The 20,361-nt window shown below is 43.5% G+C and overlaps 1 protein-coding gene and 1 long non-coding RNA gene across 13 annotated transcripts in view; one reads left to right on the forward strand and one right to left on the reverse strand.

Annotated features, from left to right (window-relative positions):
- The window catches only part of KMT2C (lysine methyltransferase 2C), a 286,602-nt gene that overhangs the window by 248,950 nt on the left and 17,291 nt on the right, over positions 1 to 20,361 (forward strand). For all 12 annotated transcript variants that reach the window (XM_021079123.2, XM_085005082.1, XM_021079130.2 and 9 more), the window contains 8 exons: positions 3,047 to 3,125; positions 4,816 to 4,879; positions 6,708 to 6,940; positions 10,429 to 12,129; positions 16,875 to 17,087; positions 17,803 to 17,967; positions 19,417 to 19,558; positions 19,684 to 19,831. In XM_021079123.2, the coding sequence (XP_020934782.2) occupies positions 3,047 to 3,125; positions 4,816 to 4,879; positions 6,708 to 6,940; positions 10,429 to 12,129; positions 16,875 to 17,087; positions 17,803 to 17,967; positions 19,417 to 19,558; positions 19,684 to 19,831 (2,745 nt within the window). The remainder of the gene's footprint in view (positions 1 to 3,046; positions 3,126 to 4,815; positions 4,880 to 6,707; positions 6,941 to 10,428; positions 12,130 to 16,874; positions 17,088 to 17,802; positions 17,968 to 19,416; positions 19,559 to 19,683; positions 19,832 to 20,361) is intronic.
- The window catches only part of LOC146394879 (uncharacterized), a 61,805-nt gene that overhangs the window by 18,501 nt on the left and 22,943 nt on the right, over positions 1 to 20,361 (reverse strand). The window lies entirely within an intron of this gene.

Genomic DNA, 20,361 nt, shown 5'->3' on the forward strand with positions numbered 1-20,361 from the left:
CCCAGCTAGTATCCATGAAGATGCGGGTTCAGTTCCTGGCCTCACTCTGTGGGTTAAAGGATCCAGCGTTGCCGTAAGCTGCAGTATAGGTTGCAGATGTGGCTTGGATCTGGCGTGGCTGTGGCTGTGGTGTAGGCCAGCAGCTGTGGCTCCAATATGACCCCTAGGCTGGGAACCTACATATGCCACAGGTTCGGCCCTAAAAAGACAAAAAAAAAAAAAAAAAAAAAAAAAAAAGAAGTGCGTGAAATTATTGCTAGTTACTAGAGAGCATTTTGTACCTCAAAACTTGGATTTTAGGAATGAACAATGAATACTTACTTAAATTGATTGTGATGTCAGCTGAATATGATCAAAGGGAAACTGCTGTGCAAATGTAAAGAAAGACTAAACTTTCATTGGTTTCAGGGCAAACATAATAAAACAGTATAGAGTGCTTTGAAAGGGTGACTTGATTAAGCAGGAAATCCAAAGTATTTAAGTGTATGTTTGTTTAAAACTTTAGAACAGTTGAAGCTAATTCACAGCTGCTTGGGACGGAGGTCCTTCACCCTGAAGGTGAAGAAGGAGGATAAGCAGGAAAATGAAATTAAACAGCTCTGTGCTGAGAATAGAAGGTAGCGTAGTTAAGCCTGTGAATATTTTTTTATTCCATCAGAGAACATTTGAAAGTTGGCATTGGGAAAATTTATAAACCTTTTTACTCTTAGCAGAAAATGGAAAATTGTACATTAAAGAAGACTGTGCAAGTAGTTTGACTCTGAATTTCTGAAATTAGAGTATTCATGCCCCTTAAGGGGTATTAATAACCACAGGCAGTGTTTCTTAAGTTTTGATAATGGACCATCATCAGAATTATGTGGTAGTCTTTTTTAAAGATGCAGGTTCATTTGCTCCACAGGAGATGGCCTGAATCAGAACATCTGGAGAGGATGCTCGTGTGCCTGTGGTTGGAGTGGGTGCCGTGCATGTTGCTGTTTGAGGACCTCAGTCAGTGGAATAGGCGTAGAGCCTCCAGTTAGCCTGATTATCTTGTTGAGTGTGGATAATTGCGGAGTTGAATATAAAATCCACATGAACTTAAGATGAACATGATCCCTCAAGTAAACCGGGAGTCCTTCCAGGGGCTTCGTTGAGACGCTCTGGGAACGGCCGGGAAGCACCGTTGAGAGCGCAAAGGAGAGAGGGGTTTCTCATGATTTTTGTTATTGCACAGCCTCTGTCAACACTATTTATATGTCACAAGGATTCAGAAGTTTTTTATGTCATAAACTTTTTTGACGTTCCAGTGAAGCCCTTGAATTCCTTCGCAGAATATTTTAATGCAAAACCAAAAACATAGGCTTACAGAGGAAACAATTATGTATGAAATAGAGTTATCTAAATGTGAAAGTTACAGTAGACATATATGCCTCTTTATTGTATTATTAAATTGAGCAGTAGGTCTAATAACTACCATTATTACAAAGTAATGATGAACCTAAATGACCTCCCAGGTATGTGCAACAACTTGCTGTGAAAATGATGTGAACACTCTTGGTGACAGAGTCATGGTACTGCTAATCCTGCTGTAGTTTTTGCTGCCTGAAGTCAAAACAGAAGGAAATGCCAAACTTCATCCAGCACTTTCTTTAGAATAAGAACCTCCGAATCAGAACCCCTGCTTTTTCAGCATCACATCTGCCCCAGTTAGACACACTGATTGACCAGTCATGTAGCTGCCGTACTGTTGGCTATTCTACCAAGCCCTTGGAAGTAGAGGTGATGCCTTTTCTGAAGTGATGTGGTAGATCGACCGAGGGTGATACTCAGTGAGGTTTGGATGAAGAGCTGTTCCAGGAGTTCCCGTCGTGGCGCAGTGGTTAACGAATCCGACTAGGAACCATGAGGTTGCGGGTTCAGTCCCTGCCCTTGCTCAGTGGGTTAACGATCTGGCGTTGCCGTGAGCTGTGGTGTAGGTTGCAGACACGGCTCGGATCCCAAGTTGCTGTGGCTCTGGCGTAGGCCGGCGGCTCCAGCTTGGATTAGACCCCTAGCCTGGGAACCTCCATATGCCACGGGAGTGGCCCAAAGAAATAGCAAAAAGACAAAAAACAATAATAGTAATAATAAAAAATAAAATAAAAATTAAAAAAAAAAAGTTGTTCCACACCAGCGCTGTGGTGGGAACAGGGGGCATCAGGTGAATCAAAAGCCCGAGTGAGAAAATTAAAAAGCATAGTTTTAAATTCTAATAACACTTAGATATTAATTTGTACAATATTTGATAGATGGCTTGGAAAATAATATCTTATGTTGAAGCATTTGGTCCCTCAAGAGGCAGTGTTTGCATCAAAGCAGTACTATTTCTGTGACTGTTAAAATTTAGAATAAGTAATATCTTGCCTGATATTTTGAACCATGTAGACTTTTTCTTAGTGCCCAGTTTTTGATTTGCTTTAACTTCAGATACAGAAATGTACAGAAACATGTGAAAGTTCTTATTTGAAGTACATCTTTTGTTTTAGAATACAAAAATCTAAGCTGCCAATTTCTAAAAATAAAGACGGGAGCAAATAATTTTCTTCGCATTTATGTTGTAAAGCGATGTCTTCATTATCATTTTTGATCTAAAGGACCTGAGTTAATTTTGAGGGACAGTGAGGCACATACAGAGCAGAACCTCTGCTGCAGCCTCATGGTGAGAAAAATAACTTAAATCTCTCTGAGTCGTCTTTCATCATAAGTAAGACGAGAGCAGTCAGAACCCGTGCTTCACAGGGTTGTGTATGTAGTACAGGCGGGTACACAACAAACAGCGCTTTGGGAAATGTTTTTAATGAAGAAGATGTTGCCGTTATTCTTTCTTCCCTCGGAGAGAAAGTTGTTCAGCACTTAAAACCAGTGTTCGTTCCAGTCTGAAAAAGAATGGATGTGTGTACCTGTGTAACTGAATCACTTTGTCGTGCAGCAGAAGTGAACACACCCTTGTGCATTAAAACGTAGTAATAATAGTCGTGTGAGTTCCACGAGCTGATCATCTGATGCTTAGTGCTTCTTTTCGCAGGTTCCCCTTCATGGGCCCGTCGGTGCCTGGCACACACCCTGGTGAAGGGCAGAATGTCCTGCCCCAGACAGTGACGCAGGTATTGCCGCTTGTAACTCATCTCTCTGGAATGCGTGTTTCCCTGTGTGTCTCACTGTCCTTTGTCGTGAGGCCACTTCTAGAAAGCAGTCGAAGTCCTAGCACCCTGCCAGAAGATCTTATCAGCTCAGCAGAATTAATAAAGACATTTTATTATTTTTTGAAGGGACAGACAAAAGAAAGGTTGAAAAATTGACAGTTTCTGAAAAAAGACCTATGTATTTCAGGGCAGAAGATCACTGGGAGGGAAACCAAATGCTTAGGATTTTGAGGTTTGCTTTTGCTTTAAATCCACAAAGACATGCCTACATTTTAGAATTCATCCATAGCATTTAAATGTAAAACTGTAACCAATTGTAGAAAAGAACTATATAATCATTTTATTTAGATACAGATAGTTGTGTTCGTTTTTAAGTACATAACATTCAAGATAATTAGCTTTAAGTATAAACATTTAAATATTTAGTGTCAAACAGTGTCTGAGAAAGCAGAGCTGCTTATTTCGTCTTGTTTTCTTCAGTGTCTTTTTTTGTTTGTTGCTGGTTGTTTTTTCCCCCCCAAATATCTACCTGGAAGAAAAAAGAAAAGACTACCTAATATGTGTCTTTTTGGCCTATTTGTCTATTTTCTTTTTTGCCCTGCCAGCTGTCCCTTAGTTCATTACGCTGATAATTATATTCTTTCCATTAAAAAAAAAAAAAAAGAGAGCCACCACCTGATACAGTTGAAAATGCATAGGCTTCATAGCTGAGTTAAGAAATAATCTGAGGAGTTCCCATCGTAGTTCAGCGGAAACAAATCTGACTAGGATCCGTGGTGATGCAGGTTCGATCCCTGACCTCGCTCAGTGGGTTAAGGATCTGGCACTGCTGTGGCTGTGGTGTAGGCTGGCAGCTTACAGCTCCAATTCGACCCCTAGCCTGGGAACCTCCGTATGCACAGGGGCAGCCCTAAAAAAAAGTAGTAATAATAATCATCTGAGTTCCACTCTGAGTTTATTTTGTAACTTTGGAGACGCTTCGGACCTCTGCCAGCCGACCTGCCCAGATTCTGTGGTTTACATGTAGGACAGTCTGGGTGTCGCATCACTGGGGGTTGTTACCTTGGGTACCACTCTTGTCTAACAGAATCTGTGACTGCTCAGTAAATGCTCTATCAAAGTTAATTTATCAGATTGTTGCCAGGGAAATAAGATAGTCCATGAGAAAGTAAGAGTAACATTTCAAATTAGTGTATGTTTATTATTTGCGCGTGTTAGAGACCTTGATGCTTGTTTATAAATAACTCCATGTTGCGGAGTGGAATTTAGTAGATCTGGAACCCGTGTTGATGTCTTAGTTGCAGAAGAAAGCAGGTAGCTTTTTATTGAACAGTGGGGTTTTATGTGGGTCTTTAGCCAGGTATTATGCTATTTGATTTGCTGTACTATTTCTGATGAATAAGCCCTTACTTCAAACACAGTTGTTTCTCAACTGAAATCTAGAAAATAAAACAGTTCAGAGATAGTTTTAAATTTTCAGAAGTGAGGTAGTCACCACAAAGTTTATCGTACTTTTTATAGAAAGGAAAGCTTTAAAAATGTCATAAGAAATTATTTTTTCCCTTCCAGTTCTTTTTTTTCATTTTTAAAAGTTTTTCCCCCTTTAACTGAAATGTGGAATAAACCTATTTGTAAATTTTACTTATTTTAGGATGGCAGTATAACACATCAGATTTCTAGGCCTAATCCTCCAAATTTTGGTCCAGGCTTTGTCAGTAAGTATAAATCTAATCAGTTACATGTTCTCTGGGGATTGCTTGTTTGCACTATATTTGTGTTCTTCTACAGTCTTGGAGTTAGTGTAGGTTGTTACTGTAAGTCAGAGTGCCCTCATCTTTTATTAAACATCACTGCCCTATTAGGCATCTTTTTCTCAAGGCATGTATTTTATTGCTTTTTTTTTCTTTCTGTGCATGAATAATTATGATTAGAGATAAATATCTTAATACAGAACAATCGACTTCCCCATTCTCTTCGATGTTGCTGCTGTTTTTGTAGTTAGATTGGGCACTTTACAATCTGTGGAATTAAACCACTTCTTTTTTAATGACTGTCTGCCTAAGTGACAAGGACACTGAATGGCAACAACAAAGGGCATGTGCTTATCGCTCCGTCGGGTTAGCAGCATGGTGTGGCGTCAAGGATGCAGGAGGCCAGTGAATCCTTTCTAGTTACCTTCAGGGGTCCCAAGGTGGTTCAGGATAGCATTTAACGTTCTCCCCAAACTGAACCTTTCTGAAATCTTCAGACTGTTTAGCTAACTTTTTTTTCACCATTATTTTTCATTTTGCTCACCTCTGCTCTCCTGGTTCCAGAAACCAGAAAGGCTTTCCTTGCGGTAGGTCTCATTCTACCAGAAGCAGAACTTCTGAAATCTTGTGAAAAAGCCTGTTCTTGAAAAATGCCCTTCAAATTGAGTAGACTAGATTTCAAGTTCGTACATGTACTGGAACTTCTGGGTTAAGAACAAACCCAGAGTCTGACCTTTTGAAATTACCCCTGCATTAATTATTGTAATTTGAATACATATTCGCATTAAAACCAAGTAAACTGCTATAACCAACTGGCTTTTTCTGGCTTTATTGTGCCCATTGGCTTTGGTTGGATTCTTATTGTATGACAATATTCTGTTATCATTGATGTAATTTTTCAGCTAATGTCCTTCTCGGAGTTGTATTTATTCATTTCTTTGTCTTAAAAGTGAGTCAAAAAAGTATATTCTGAATTTCACAACCATAAGATGACTTTTTTTTTTTTTAAACAAAAAATACCTTGGCATCAGTGAAGTAAAGTGCCCTTAAAGAATAAAGAAGGAATATTGGTACAAGATGAAGAGATAACCATTTGGGGAGATATTGGTGACAGTCATACAAGTGGAAAAGATTTTACCTCGTCAGTTATTTCCTGCCTTTGCTTATTTATAGAAATATGAGTCAGAGAATTCATAAAAATTATCAATGTTTTGAACTTACGGATTTCCTTTGTAAAACAGACTTCATGTTGGTCCTATCTGATAGATTCCAGAGTCCCTCTCTCTTAGTTTAGGAGAGATTTTTACTATTTAGAAACAAGCAAAACCTTATAAACTTAGGAAAATTAGCATGGCAAATGACACCTGATCCATGCTCTGGACCTTAATAGGCTATGTCTGTCTTTGTCTCTTCAAAATCTGTAAAGTCGAATTACTCAAATACAGAAACAGATATAGTTTAGTATATAGTTTGACATGGGGGTTAGAGAATTTGTTTAGTAGATAAAAGTATTCCATTAGATAAATCATCTGCCTTTCAAAGATTGGGTTTATAGTATTTTTATATAAGTATGACATTAACGTGTCCTGAGAACATGCATTCTTTGATTTTCTTAACTATTTTTCCAAAATCTCCTACTTTATAGTTACATTATGGTCTGATATTTAGTACTATGTTTTCACATTTATTATAAGGTCATGATGAAATTGTTTCCTTACAAAATGGGTTTATGTAACTTTTATCTTAGAGTTCTTAGAAAATTAACACCAGCGAATTGGAATTTTTTCCTCAGATGATTCACAGCGTGAGCAGTATGAAGAATGGCTTCAGGAGACCCAGCAGCTTCTTCAGATGCAGCAGAAATACCTTGAAGAACAAATTGGTGCACACAGAAAATCTAAGAAGGCCCTTTCGGCTAAACAGCGCACTGCCAAGAAAGCCGGGCGTGAGTTTCCAGAAGAGGATGCAGAACAACTCAAGCACGTTACTGAACAGCAGAGCATGGTTCAGAAACAGTTGGAGCAGGTAATGAATGGGCTTGGAAGGTGGAAACAGTTGTTGATGAGTAGGATGTTTTGGCCTGTCGGTAATTAGAAATTTCCGATGGGTCTTAAATGGCTTGCAGAAGTGCGTTATCAGAAGCGACAGCTCTGAGATCTCTTATTAACTGAAGAAATAACAGCTCCAGTCGTTGCCCCAGAGTAATGGTCACACAGCCCTGACGATGATGAAATTAATTCTCATAATCCTGACTTAGAGGTACTATTTTCATACTCTGGTCTGAAGCCCTGGTATAGCCAGTAAGCTGGGAAATTCAGGTGTTTCCCTGTGCTGAGGAATCGCTCTGCAGAGTCTTCAGCCTCCTGAGAACAGCTCATGGGGGGCGGGGGTTCCTTAGTGTCCTGCTTGGAGCTTGCTTTGCCATGTCCTTTGGTTCCCTGGTTTCTAATGGAATTTCAGGTGGAGCATTTGAATCATTCTGGTGGTTCTTTTTCACAGTGGGTTTTTATTAGTATTTCTTTCCAATATTTTGGTTTTAAAATACATTGGTATATCGTATGTCAAGGACTCATTCTTGAAAAATGGACCATTTTGCTGTTGTCTTCTGTTAGAAACTAGATGTTTCTCAAAATGCTCATACTGAAATAAGTTATACTTAAAAAGAAGTAAAAATTTTAAATTTTATTGAAAATAAAATAATGAGTGTTCAGAATGTGTTAAGTGGCCATTCCTAGGTATTTACTCAAATGAATTAAAAACTTAACTTCGTATGAAAACCTGTACAGAGATATTTATAGCAGCTCTAACATAGTCACCAAAAGCTGTAAACACCCTGACAGTTCTTCAGGGGCACATGATTGGACAAAGTATGGTATATCCATGCAGTGAATGGAGTACTATACAGCAATGAAAAGGAATGAATTTTTGATATTGCAACTAGGATGGATCTTGAGAGCATGATACTGAGTAAAAAGAAGCCAGTCCCAAAAAGTTATATACTGGTTTGTAGAACATTTTTGAAATGACAAAATTATGAAGGTGGATGGTTGCTGAGTGGTTGCGTGGCTCAGGGATGAGGAGGAGCATTTGACTCTTGACTGTAAAAGGGTAGCATGAGAGAGTTTAGAATTTTCTGTATCTTGACTGCGGTGGTGGCCACACTGGTCTCTACATGTTAAAGTCGTGGCGCAGTGGTTAATTGGACTAGGAACCATGAGTTTGCAGGTTAGATCCCTGGCCTCGCTCAGTGGGTTAAGGATCCAGCGTTGCCATTAGCTATGGTGTAGGTTGCAGACTTGGCTCGGATCCCGCGTTGCTGTGGCTCTGGCGAAGGCCGGTGGCTACAGCTCCGATTCAACCCCTAGCCTGGGAACCTCCATATGCCACGGGTGTGGCCCTAGAAAAGACAAATGAATAAATAAATAAAGTCATGAAATTGTATACCAGGAAAGGTCAATTCTGCTTTTGATTGTCAATCAAATTTGAATCCCTGTGTTAATAGTGGAAAGGGAAGCACTCAGAGTAGATTGACTCCATGAAAATGAGAGTGCTTTCTGTGGGGGGCACACAGTCTCATGCCCTGTCTTGCTTAACCTCCTCTGTAACCTTCTCTACAAGTTAGTGTTGTCACCATTTTGCACAAGGAGTCTGCTGCGTCCTTGTAGAGACAGGTAACGTGTTGGCTTGTAGCTGCTAATTAGATTAGGGATTTGGACTCGGGCGTTTCATCTCCAAGCTATTATAGTTACTACAATGATGTACCAGCAATAAGGTGATTACAGTACGATTCCTGTTGCTTAAAACTAGGACTATTCTGGAATGAGAGGTTTCTTTTCTCTTTAAATTTACTCTCTGGGGCTATGTTTATTGCAAGTAAGTATGCTTTTAAGGATTTCTTTATAAATTATTTTTAGCCCTTTTATTTCCTTTTGGTATATTTCTATAACTTTTTTATGATGAGGGCCTTGTTTTTTCATATCCATGGATCAGATCCTATTTAGAAGCCTAATACTATACTTGGAAAATGGGGCGCATCATCTGTTACGGTATAGTTGCCAGCAATCCAGTATCATCTCATTACGACAAGCAATTAAGGGTAACGCTTTTTTTTTTTTTTTTTTTTTTTTTTAAAGAGTGGTCGCACCCACAGCCTATGGCAATTCCCTGGCCAGGGATTGAAAGCAAAGCCACAGCTGCAACCTGCACCACAACTGGCTGCTACAGCAGTGCCAGATCCTTAACCCACTGCACCAGGCCAGGGCCTGAACCCACACCTCTGCAGCAGCCTGAGCCGCCGCAGTCGGATTCATAACCCACTGTGCCACAGCAGGAACTCCTTGATGATAACACTTCTTAAACAGTTTTAAAATTGTCATGAGAAAGGCATAGACCTTCTGTATTCCAGATAGCGTTCTGAACACTTTATGTGTATTCATACCCCTTCACTAATGCAGTGGTGATTCCTCAGTTCTAGCTAGTAAACCAGTCAGGAAAAAAAGATGGGCAGGAGTTACCCAGCTACTGGAAAACAAGCCAAAACCATTATAGAGAATGGTAGTCTTCCTGGGAATCTGTTGAAAACAAGTTGAAAAACTATTAGAACTAGGCTCAGTATACTGCAGTGTACAAAAACTGAGTGATTTTGGAGGATAGGTCCGTGTCTTGTATCCCTTCTCCCAGCTCCCTGAGTAAGGTTGTCTGTCCTCAGGTCGCAGGTCGTGTCTTTATTGAGATAGGTCCATAGCACTTGCACCTTGGGGTGCACAGGCTCCTGGGCTGAATTAACTGACACAAGGTACTCATTATAGGAGGAGCCTGTTAGGAACTATTCAAGGTATTACCTTAGAGCTTTTATGTATTTTAGAAATTTCGGCATGTCACCCATTAAATTCAAGGGCTTTTGTGTATTTTAGAAATTTGCTCATGTCACCCATTAAATTCAAGGGGTTTTAACCTGGAAGCGGAGGGTGTGGTATATGTGCTAGTGATTTACTTTAAATTGTTAAACAATTTTGTATACTTAGGAAATAAAATCGTAACATGTTTAAAAGGTTCAAGTTTGGGTTAAATCTCGCAGTTAGTCTAACCTCATGTATTAATGTAACTTCTAAGGCATCACAGCTGATTCCTGCGTAGCCTTTATTTATTGATTGATCTTATTTTTGTATGTACTTTAAATAATTTATGGCTTTCAGAGTAAGATGTTCCTAATACTTTTTTCAAAAATAGGTTCTCAAATTTGCTTTTGGTATTTCATGTGTAAAGAAGTTTTACAGATGACTTTATAAACATTCTGTTACTGAAAAGATTGACAGTTTTAGGTGATCGGTCTGTATGTGTTTTTTCTGTGTGTGTGTGTGAGAGGGAGATCTTTGCCATTGCCTAAGTCAAGTGTTTCTGCGTCTGCGAGATCCACCTGCCTCCTATCTAACCTTCACCACGCTCATCAGCCAGTGCTCTGGTTTGATCCTGTAGTACACATGAGTGAGTGAGCTCCCATTTGCTTGTTCCAGATTCGTAAGCAGCAGAAGGAGCATGCCGAGCTGATTGAGGAGTATCGGATCAAGCAGCAGCAGCAGCAGCAGCAGCAGCGAGCAATGGCCCCACCCACTGTCATGCCAGGCGTCCCACCCCAGCCGCCCCTAGTTCCAGGCGCACCCCCCCCTTCCATGAGCCAGCCCAGCTTTCCCTTGGTGCCACCACAGCTGCAGCACCAACAGCACACAGCAGCTATTTCTGGCCACACCAGCCCTGCCAGAATGCCCAGTTTACCTGGATGGCAGTCTGCCAATGCTCCTTCTCACCTCCCCCTCAATCCTCCTAGGATTCCGCCTCCAGTTGCCCAGTTACCAATAAAAGCTTGCACACCAGCCCCAGGGACCGTGTCAAATGCAAATCCACAGAGTGGACCCCCACCACGGGTGGAATTTGATGACAACAACCCCTTCAGTGAAAGTTTTCAAGAACGAGAACGCAAGGAACGTTTACGGGAACAGCAGGAAAGACAGCGCATCCAGCTCATGCAGGAAGTAGACAGACAGAGAGCTTTGCAGCAGAGGATGGAAATGGAGCAGCACAGCATGATGGGCCCTGAGCTCAGTGGTAGGACTCCTGTGTCCCAGATCCCATTCTACGGTTCTGACCTGCCTTGTGATTTTATGCAACCTCCAAGGCCCCTCCAGCAGTCTCCGCAGCACCAACAGCCAATGGGGCAGGTTTTACAGCAGCAGAATATACAGCAGGGATCTGTTAACTCACCTCCCACCCAAAATTTCATGCAAACCAACGAGCGAAGGCAGATAGGACCTCCCTCCTTTGTTCCCGATTCTCCATCAGTTCCCGGTGGCAGCCCGAACTTCCACGCTGTGAAGCAGGTCCACGGCGGTCTTCCCGGGGCCAGCTTCCAGCCGTCCCCCGCGAGGCCTCCTTTTACACCTGCTTTACCCCCAGCACCTCCAGTGGCTTCTAACAGCCTTCCGTGTGGCCAAGAGCCTGCCGTGACCCATGGACAGAGTTACCCGGGATCCGCCCAGTCCCTCATTCAGCTGTACTCTGATATCATCCCAGAGGAGAAGGGGAAGAAGAAAAGAACGAGGAAGAAGAAGAAGGACGATGATGCGGAGTCTGCCAAGGCTCCCTCCACCCCCCATTCGGATATAACTGCCCCGCCGACGCCGAACGTCTCCGAAACTACCTCCACGCCCACGGTGAACACGCCCAGCGAGCTTCCTCAGCAAGCAGACCCCGAGCCGGCGGAACCAGGCGGCCCGTCGACTCCTGACACGGCAGCAGGCCCGCTGTGTGCGGAGCCAGAGAACAAGCTGCCCGGCAGTGACTTCTCACAGCAGACCTATGCAAGTCCAGAGGTGGATAAGCTCCCCATCGAAACCCCTGCTTCCATCAAAGAGATTAAACTGGAGACGGCGGAGCGGGAGCCAAGCCCCGGCCAAGACGGAGCTGAGGCGGAGGAGCGCCCTGGGGGTCAGGCCCAGGAGAAGGCTGCAGCCGGAGCCGCCCCCACGGGGCAGAGCCCACCCCGACCTGCAGGGACCCCCGCTGCCAAAGGCGATTCGGGCAATGAGCTTCTGAAGCACCTGCTGAAAAATAAAAAGGCATCTTCCCTTCTAAATCAGAAGCCCGAAGGTGGATTTTGCTCAGAAGATGACTGTGCGAAGGATAACAAACTAACTGAGAGGCAGAACCCAGCCGAAGTGGTAAGTGTGGCTCAGCAAAACTACAGCCTCCTTTTCCCCTTTTGCTTGACATTATGGTTACAGCAGATTTGTGCCAACCACTGTGTTCATTTCAGTACTAGTTGAGCATCTTTTTACTCGTGTTTTGTTTATATCCCTAAACTACATCAAGGCGTAATTTGCTCACTGTGTTTTTCAAAAATCAAAGATTTGTAGATTAATGCGTTTCATAAGCAACACGTTCCTATCAGCTAGTTATTACCACATCGAGTTGATCTAACTAAAGCGAAGAAGTAAACGTCTATGTGTCTTTATTGCAACTAGCATGCAGTTTCCATTCAGCTCTTCAAAATACAGAAAGTCACAAGCACCCCAGTGAATACCCCTGGGGACACTCAGGATTACCTCATTTTGGGAATTCATTCTGTTGCAGTGTATTAATGCTTCATGTTATACAAACGCAGGCTTACATGTAGATGCTCTTTTATCTCTAGTTTTCCATGAATCAATATTTAGCCCTTTTTTTTCCCTTTTCTTTCTTTTTTTTTTTTTTATGCTTTTTAGGGCCGCACCTGTGGCATATGGAGGTTCCCAGGCTAGGGGTCGAATCGGAGCTACAGCTGCTGGCCACACCACACCTGTTGCAATGCCAGATCCAAACCATGTCTGTGACCTACACCACAGCTCATGGCAACACTGGCTCCTTAACCCACTGAGTGAGGCCAGGGATCGAACTCGCAACCTCATGGTTCCTAGTTGGATCGTTTCTGCTGTGCCATGGCAGGAACTCCAATATTTTGCCCTTTTTAAGTTATAAAACATTGGACTTGCTTTTGTTTTCATTTTATGGAGAACTTCCGTATAAATACACCTTTACAAGACTCCATCCCCTGCATTTGAATGCACTGCCCTGAGCTCTTTCCCAGACTGGGGTTCTCTAGGTTGTAGACATGGGTCCACTGATCTTTCAGAAGCTGCAGTGCCATTGCTAGTGTATTCGTAAAACTGCCTCGACAGCGCTTCTCAGATTAGGTTTTTGTTAAATTTTCATTTTTTAACTGAAGGATGGAATGGAATGTTTTGCCGTCTAAATTTGCAGGTTTTTTGTTTTTTTGTTTTTGTCTTTTTAGGGCCGTGCCCGGAGCACATGGAAGTTCCCAGGCTAGGGGTCAAATCAGAGCCACAGCTGCCGGCCTACACCACAGCTCATGGCAACACTGGATCCTTAACCCATGAAGCGAGGCCAGGGATCGAACATGCATTCTCGTGGGTGCTAGTCGGATGTATTAGTGCTGAGCCGTAATGGGCACTCCTTAAGTTTGCAGTTTTCAGATTGTTAATGAAGTCTTTGATTTTGCAAGTGGTGACTTACTTTTTGCTTTCTCTTATTTGTCTGTCTGATTCAGTAGAGGTTGAGTGCTAATTCATGTAATTTTTGTGAATTTTGGGGTGACACTTTTTCGGTCGTAGTTGTCATCGGCAGATAGGCCCAGTCTCTAGCCAGTCTGTCCTTTGCATCCTGTGCCCTGGGACTCCTGAGCCACATGAGTCCCCGAATGCCCTTCTCCTCTCACCCTCCCGTGTTCGGCCACGTGCTGCTGTTTCTGCCTGTGCCGCTCTCCCTTCCGTTTGCACACCTGGCCCGTATCTTTCTCTTTCTAAACTCCGCTCTGGAATCATCTTCCCCAGGACCCTTCTCAGCTCAGCCAGTCTGCAGTCAGTGTCGGTGCCTTTGTGCTCAGGTAACAGTGTCTGTGGCAGCGCTTAACACAGGTGGCGCCTTGAAGGCCGCGGGCTGCACGGTGTCCTCTGTACCCAACACAGTACTTAGCACAGGGTTGGTCGTTAGTAGATGGACGTTAAATCCTCATACTGGTCATTATACATGGAAAATACTTATATCACTTGTTAGGATAGAAAAAGGAATGCGATCAGCTGTGCATGGATTACATGTTTGGACGGCGTCATGTTCTCACTTCCCCCCGGAAGGATGTGACGGGTGATGCTTCTCCACCGCCTTCCGGCGGCCAGCGCTGTGCTGAGCACCTGCCCGTGGGTACCGCCTAACGGCGTGGCGGGCACGGTCGTTAGCCCCGTTGTATAAACGCTGAACTCCGTTGGCTTCCTCGTCTCACGTCGGGCGAAATTGTTGTGGCAAGAGTTGGACGGGCCCCGTGTTGCCTCCGTGCCGGGGACCCCTGTTTTCTCCCACGTGCGTGGGGGTGCGGAGCGGAGCGCTCCCGCCCAGACGCAGCCCAGTCAGGGCGCAGCGGTGAAGGCTTCCTCCGCCCCGGGTCCCTCTCCGCCAGACGGGGCCAGGAGCGCGCCCCTCGCTGGGTGGCCGAGGGGATGAGAGCATTTAGAGCACCCCTGGTTTGCGGCCCTCAGAAAAGGTGGCGCCTACCCGGGACCTTCAGTGCCACCTAGGAGGCCAGCGGGAGGGCTGCGTGCTCGGATGTGACCAGGCACGCAGCTCACGGGGAGCCTTGTCTTGACGGAGGGAGAAAAGCGAGAGAACGGAAGGGCCTCTGTCACCGCAGCCCCGCGTCCGCGGGCTAGAGCGACACTCGGTCTCCCGGTGATCGTTTCTGTCTGCAGGTGTACCTCAGAGACACACAGGGGTTTGCAGCCGTTAGAATGGACACCGTGTGTGAGTGTTTCACGTCAGGGGGAGCAAACCACGTCAGGTTTCGAAAGCCGTGACCAAAATGAGGTTTTTCACAAAATGACATGCAGGCGTAGATGATGGGTTGGGTGATCTTTAATCTTTTGTGTTCTTCTGGAACTGTTAGGTATCAGGTGAACTGTAGCGATACCTGCTTTCGAGGGTGGTTGTGAGGGTTGGCGGATGGCGCCCTTACAGCGCCTGACCCCACAGGCTTAATTCACAAGCGGTTGCCGTTTTCTTCTCGTCCAAGCCAGCCTCGCCCTGGGCAATTCACAGTACAGTCTTGGGGATCGGCAGCACCAGCCTTACCTGGGCTTTTTCTAAGAAGCAGAATCTTGTGCCTTGGCACAGACCCATCAGAATGTATTTTTTCACAAGATCCAAGCTGTTTCCCTTGCGTCTGGATGGGAGAGGCTAGCTCTAGGCCAGGGTTCTCCTGAATGTATCAGAATCACCTAGCGGGCGAGTTCAAAAAGCGCTGGGCCTCCCTCCCGGAGGCCGGCTCATTAGGCTGGGGTGGGACCAGGGAATGTGCGTTTGTTTCTAACTGGGCTTGGTCCTCATTCTGCTGCTCCGGGGACCACTCTTTGAGAACCATTGATCTCACCCTGGGAAGAGCACCGCGTGCCTACTTCCGCCTCCTCTGTTTTTTGTATGAGCTGAGATGGTTTTTAGATTTTTTTCTTTCTCTCTCTCTCTCTCTCTCTTTTTTTTTTTTTTGCTTTTTAGGGCCACACCAGCAGCATGTGGAAGTTCCCAGGCTAGGGGTCAAATTGTAGCTGCAGCTGCTGGCCTACACCACAGCCACAGCAACACCAGATCTGAGCTGCATCTGCAACCTACACCACAGCTCATTGCAACTCCAGATCCTTAACCCACTGAGCGAGGCCAGGGATTGAATCCACATCCTCATGGATGCTAGTTGGATTTGTTTCCGCTGCACCACAATGGGAACTCCTAAGATGGTTTCTACATAGTTGCTTTTTAAACATTTTTAAATAGTTGAAGGAAATCTGAAGCAGAGTAATATTGCACAACCTGTGAAAATTACATGAAATTCAAGGTTCAGTGTCCCGTGAATTTAAAACATTTTATGAGACCATAGCCAAGCTGATTAGCTTGTGAGTTGTTGGTGGTTGGTTTTGCCGGCACCAGGGTAGAGTCAGTAGCTGTAACAGATGCTCTGTGGTCTAAAACCCAAACTCCTTACTCTTTGTCTTTTTGGAGAAAAGTGTTGGCATTCATCTTGTAAATCATTTAGATGCATATAAATGGAAACTGTAATCTACAAACCCCCAAAGAGTCAAGGCAGAGCAGAGCACATTAAAATAAGTTCAGCAACTGTAGTTGCCTATAGCAAAGTATAGCTGTCAAGTTTAGAAATAATGGCCCCTAAAAATAGTCCCATATTTTTAGGTGTTGATAGCACTGCCCTTAAAAACCTCCTTAAGGACCGATTTATTCTTATCCTTAAAGAAAAAAATAAAAGGGTCTTTGCTGTCATACAGGTCCTCTTTCATTGACTTTAAGTATGTAGCAGTTACTATTCAGTCGAAAGTATGACCGTGAACTAATTTGAATAAGCAGCGTTGGGTGTTGTGTTGTTGAGCTCTCAGGCTAGACATCTAGGAACTGAGATGCATAGACTGTGAAGCTTTTCTGGAGCCTGTCAGTGGTTCTACATACCTCTGTTTCAGCTTTTCCTAAAGGGAGCCCAGATAGCTCACCAAGTTCACTGCAGCCGTCTGGCTTGGGAGCATGCCTGGAGCTCAGTCTCCAGTGAGCAGGAATAATGAGCTCCAACCTGGCCCTGGCACCAGCGCGGGGAGTGACGCTGCCTCAGAAAGGGAAGATGGATGGCACTCTTAAGTGCTCTTTCCTCAAGCCTGGCAGCTTACTGATCCTATACCTGAGAATCATGGTTGAAAAAAGGGATGCGATTTTCAGAAAACAGGCCACTTGATGCCACCATCTTCCCTCCCTAACTTTTGGTACCTGTGTTCAGAATATGTGTCTTAGGATGGAACTGGATTAGCATGAGCTGAAAATCAAACATGTGAAGAGTTCACTTATTTCTTCACCTTTCCAATTACATTAGCCAACTTTGGGGGCTCAAATGCAAGGTGGTTTTGGATGTGGTAACAACCAGTTGCCAAAAACAGACGGAGGAAGTGAAACCAAGAAGCAGCGAAGCAAACGGACGCAGAGGACTGGGGAGAAGGCAGCACCTCGGTCAAAGAAAAGGAAAAAGGAAGAAGAGGAGAAACAAGCTATGTACTCTTCCACTGAGACCTTTACGCACCTGAAACAGGTGAGTTCTTCATGGCAGCCCCTTTAAAAATTCAAGGAAGTAAGATGTCAACTGCTTTCTCAACCCTGTTAATCGGAGACTTTCTCTTTGTTGCCGTCATTTGCGAAAGTAGAGTGTTACAGGGTCAGAGTCGTCAAGGAACCTAGTAGCTTTCCCGTTTGCAAGCAAAATTGCACCTTATCCTATGGGCCCCACAGAGTTGCAGTAAAATAGATGGATTGGTTGGTAATGGTCAAGATTTACTTAGGTTCAAAAGGAGCAGCCTCAGCACCAGGGAAAATCTGTCTGCATTACTTGTGACTCTGGATGCGGAGAAACACAGCCTTCGGTCTCTCCCCGTAGCAAACTCCATTCTTCCACCTCTGTGGCTGTTACAGAAAGTGGGAGACGGCGCTGAGAGTGCTGGGGGGGTGGGGGGTGGGGCACCTAGCCTGAGTTCAGCCCTGATCCTTGCTGAGCAAAGATAAGGAAGGTGCTTTTCTTGTTAGATGCCTGGCAGCATCCCTTTAAGACAGATGAGAACAAGGCTCATTTTTAAGTATATCTCAAAGATTCTATAGTCTCTCTCACTTATTCCAGCATTTTGATACTTGAGATTTTTAAGTCTTTATTTTTCTCAAACCTTATTTGACTAAGTGGCCTCGGGTCTTAGAAAAATTGAGAAACCTTTGTTTTATTTATCATGTACATTACTCTTAAATGTGTTTTTCAATAGCAGCTCTCTCTGCTCCCTCTAATGGAACCAGTCATTGGAGTGAACTTTGCCCACTTTCTTCCTTACGGCAGTGGCCCGTTTAATAGTGGGAATCGACTTCTAGGAGCTTTTGGCAGTGCTACCCTTGAAGGGGTTTCGGATTACTATTCTCAGTTGATCTACAAGGTATGTTTCTTTGCCAAGGTGTCACCGCGCTTCCTCTTGGATGCCATGTCAGAATTGGTAGAGCTTGTCTTGGTTTTCCATCGAGTTTACATCGCATCTTCCAAGTGTCATTTAAACTTTTGCTCAACTAAAAAGCTAAACATTTTTACTGGGGGAAGTGTTTCTAATATGAACATTCAAAAGTTTTCGTAGGGGCCAGTATACAAATGGTGAAAAACATCCATTATAGATTTCTGTGGTAGGGAAAATATTATTTTCCTATAATCTCTATTAGTTCTTAATCTCTATTAATTTTAAGAACTAAAATGAATCCAAATTCGTAGAAAATAGAATAAAAAATTAGGAATTTGCCTTGAAAAATAAAATAAAAAATTTAAACATGTGTTTTGTCTAATAATTTAGGCGCTAATTACAACTAGGCATGAATCCTTAGGCTGCTAAAATAAGTATCAAACTACACCAAGTTTATCTTTTGGTATTTTTTTAACGAAGTTTTTTGATAGGCTTATTAGACATTCTTTACTTCACATCTGACTTGTGTAAAGTGATCTTTTTTGCAAAAATATTTCAGAGTATCATCAGTTTTCCTGAGGGCTTCTCTTCTTTAATAGTAAAATCAGTCTCTTGTGATGCTCCATTTATTATCATTGTTGGCTTTTCTCTTCAGTTAGAACCTCTCCTAACTCTTGTAACTGCCTTCTCTTCTGCTGCAAGCTGTTCTCCACACAACTTCATCCTCTTCCTGAAATCCTAGCTCTTTGCAAGATTTGTAATTTTACCTTGCACTTGACATGATATTATCGGTAGATTCCAACAATCCCTGAGAGGCGACCCAGTCGATAAATGACAAACTGGTGACACATGTTAAGCAGGGAGAAATGTTTGACGGGAAATTATGTCTGTTAATGATGCAGTCGATTTAGTAGTATTGCTACTTGTATTGCTTCTTTTTGAGATTTTGGACAATCTAGATACCTAATACCTGAGACATGAGTTGCAGTTACTGGATTAGGATCTTAAATTCTCAAGTTTTGGTAGGACTGGGGCATATCTTAATGAGAATGAGTAAAGGAAAATTTGCAGAACTTTTTACAATTTATCGGTTGAATTTTAAAAGCAATCCCCTCACTGCCTTTAACAGTGCAACTTGAATAGAATCAGGCATAATGTAAATTTGCTTCTTAATTTCAAAGCCGAGTACTCAAGCTGTGCAGAGTGAGCAAATGGGTAATAATGTCCATGAGATGATGACTCTTTGTTCCATCAAAAAGCCTCCTGGCCTGTGCGTTTATTCTTCTTCTTGGTGAACGTTTTAGGAAGGCAGATGCCTCTGATTACATTTCTGTAGCCTTGCCTCCCTGCACTAAACATTCACAGAACTAAGTTTTAGCAAGGTCGTGGCATATTTGCTCAGTAGCATATAATTTAAAATCTTTTGGTCTCCTGCAGCAGAATAATTTAAGTAATCCTCCAACACCCCCTGCCTCTCTTCCTCCTACACCACCTCCTATGGCTTGTCAGAAGATGGCAAATGGTTTTGCGACAACTGAAGAGCTGGCTGGAAAAGCTGGAGTGTTAGTGAGCCAAGAAGGTAGGACGCGAGCCTCCCGGTCCCGTGCCGGGTCTGTGGGGGTGCAGTGCCGGTTGGGTGGTAAGGGCCTGCCTGCTCATCCCTTGACTAAATGTATTCATGATTTTGTGTTTCTGCTTTTCCAGTTACCAAAAGTCTGGGACCTAAACCATTTCAGCTGCCGTTCAGACCACAGGATGACTTGTTAGCCAGAGCGATTGCTCAAGGCCCAAAGACAGTGGATGTTCCAGCTTCACTCCCAACACCACCTCATAACAATCAGGAGGAATTAAGGTAGAAGTTCCTTTTTCTGAGATTTCTAGTTATTTACTTAAAAACGTAGGTGTTCCCATCGTGGCGCAGCGGAAACGAATCTGACCAAGAACCATGAGGTTGCGGGTTCGATCCCTGGCCTCGCTCAGTGGGTTAAGGGATCCGGCGTTGCCGTGAGCTGTGGTGTAGGACGCGGCTTAGATCTGGCGTTGCTGTGGCTGTGTCGTAGGCCGGCGGCTACAGCTCTGATTCGACCCCTAGCCTGGGAACCTCCATATGCCAAGGGTGCAGCCCTCAAAAAGACCAAAAAAAAAAAGAGTATATATGTGTATGTATAGCATAATGTTTGTAGGAATAGCAAACACTTGAAAGGTAAAATTTGGTGAATGATTTTCCTTAGAATTTAAAGTTCATGAAACACGCTGTTGAATATAATTTATTTGTGTGTTTAAAAAATCTTATATAGGAAGTTCAACAGAATAGTAATCGAACATTAAGGCAGTGGGACTCTCCATGCAAAATATTTCAAAGATTATTGTCGAGAGTTCTTG

This window comes from Sus scrofa, chromosome 18 (genome assembly GCF_054392235.1).
Source record: "Sus scrofa isolate SSC_HxYL_T2T_F1_AM1 chromosome 18, Sscrofa_HxYL_maternal_Yorkshire_Landrace_v2.0, whole genome shotgun sequence".
NCBI classification, from domain to species: domain Eukaryota; kingdom Metazoa; phylum Chordata; class Mammalia; order Artiodactyla; family Suidae; genus Sus; species Sus scrofa.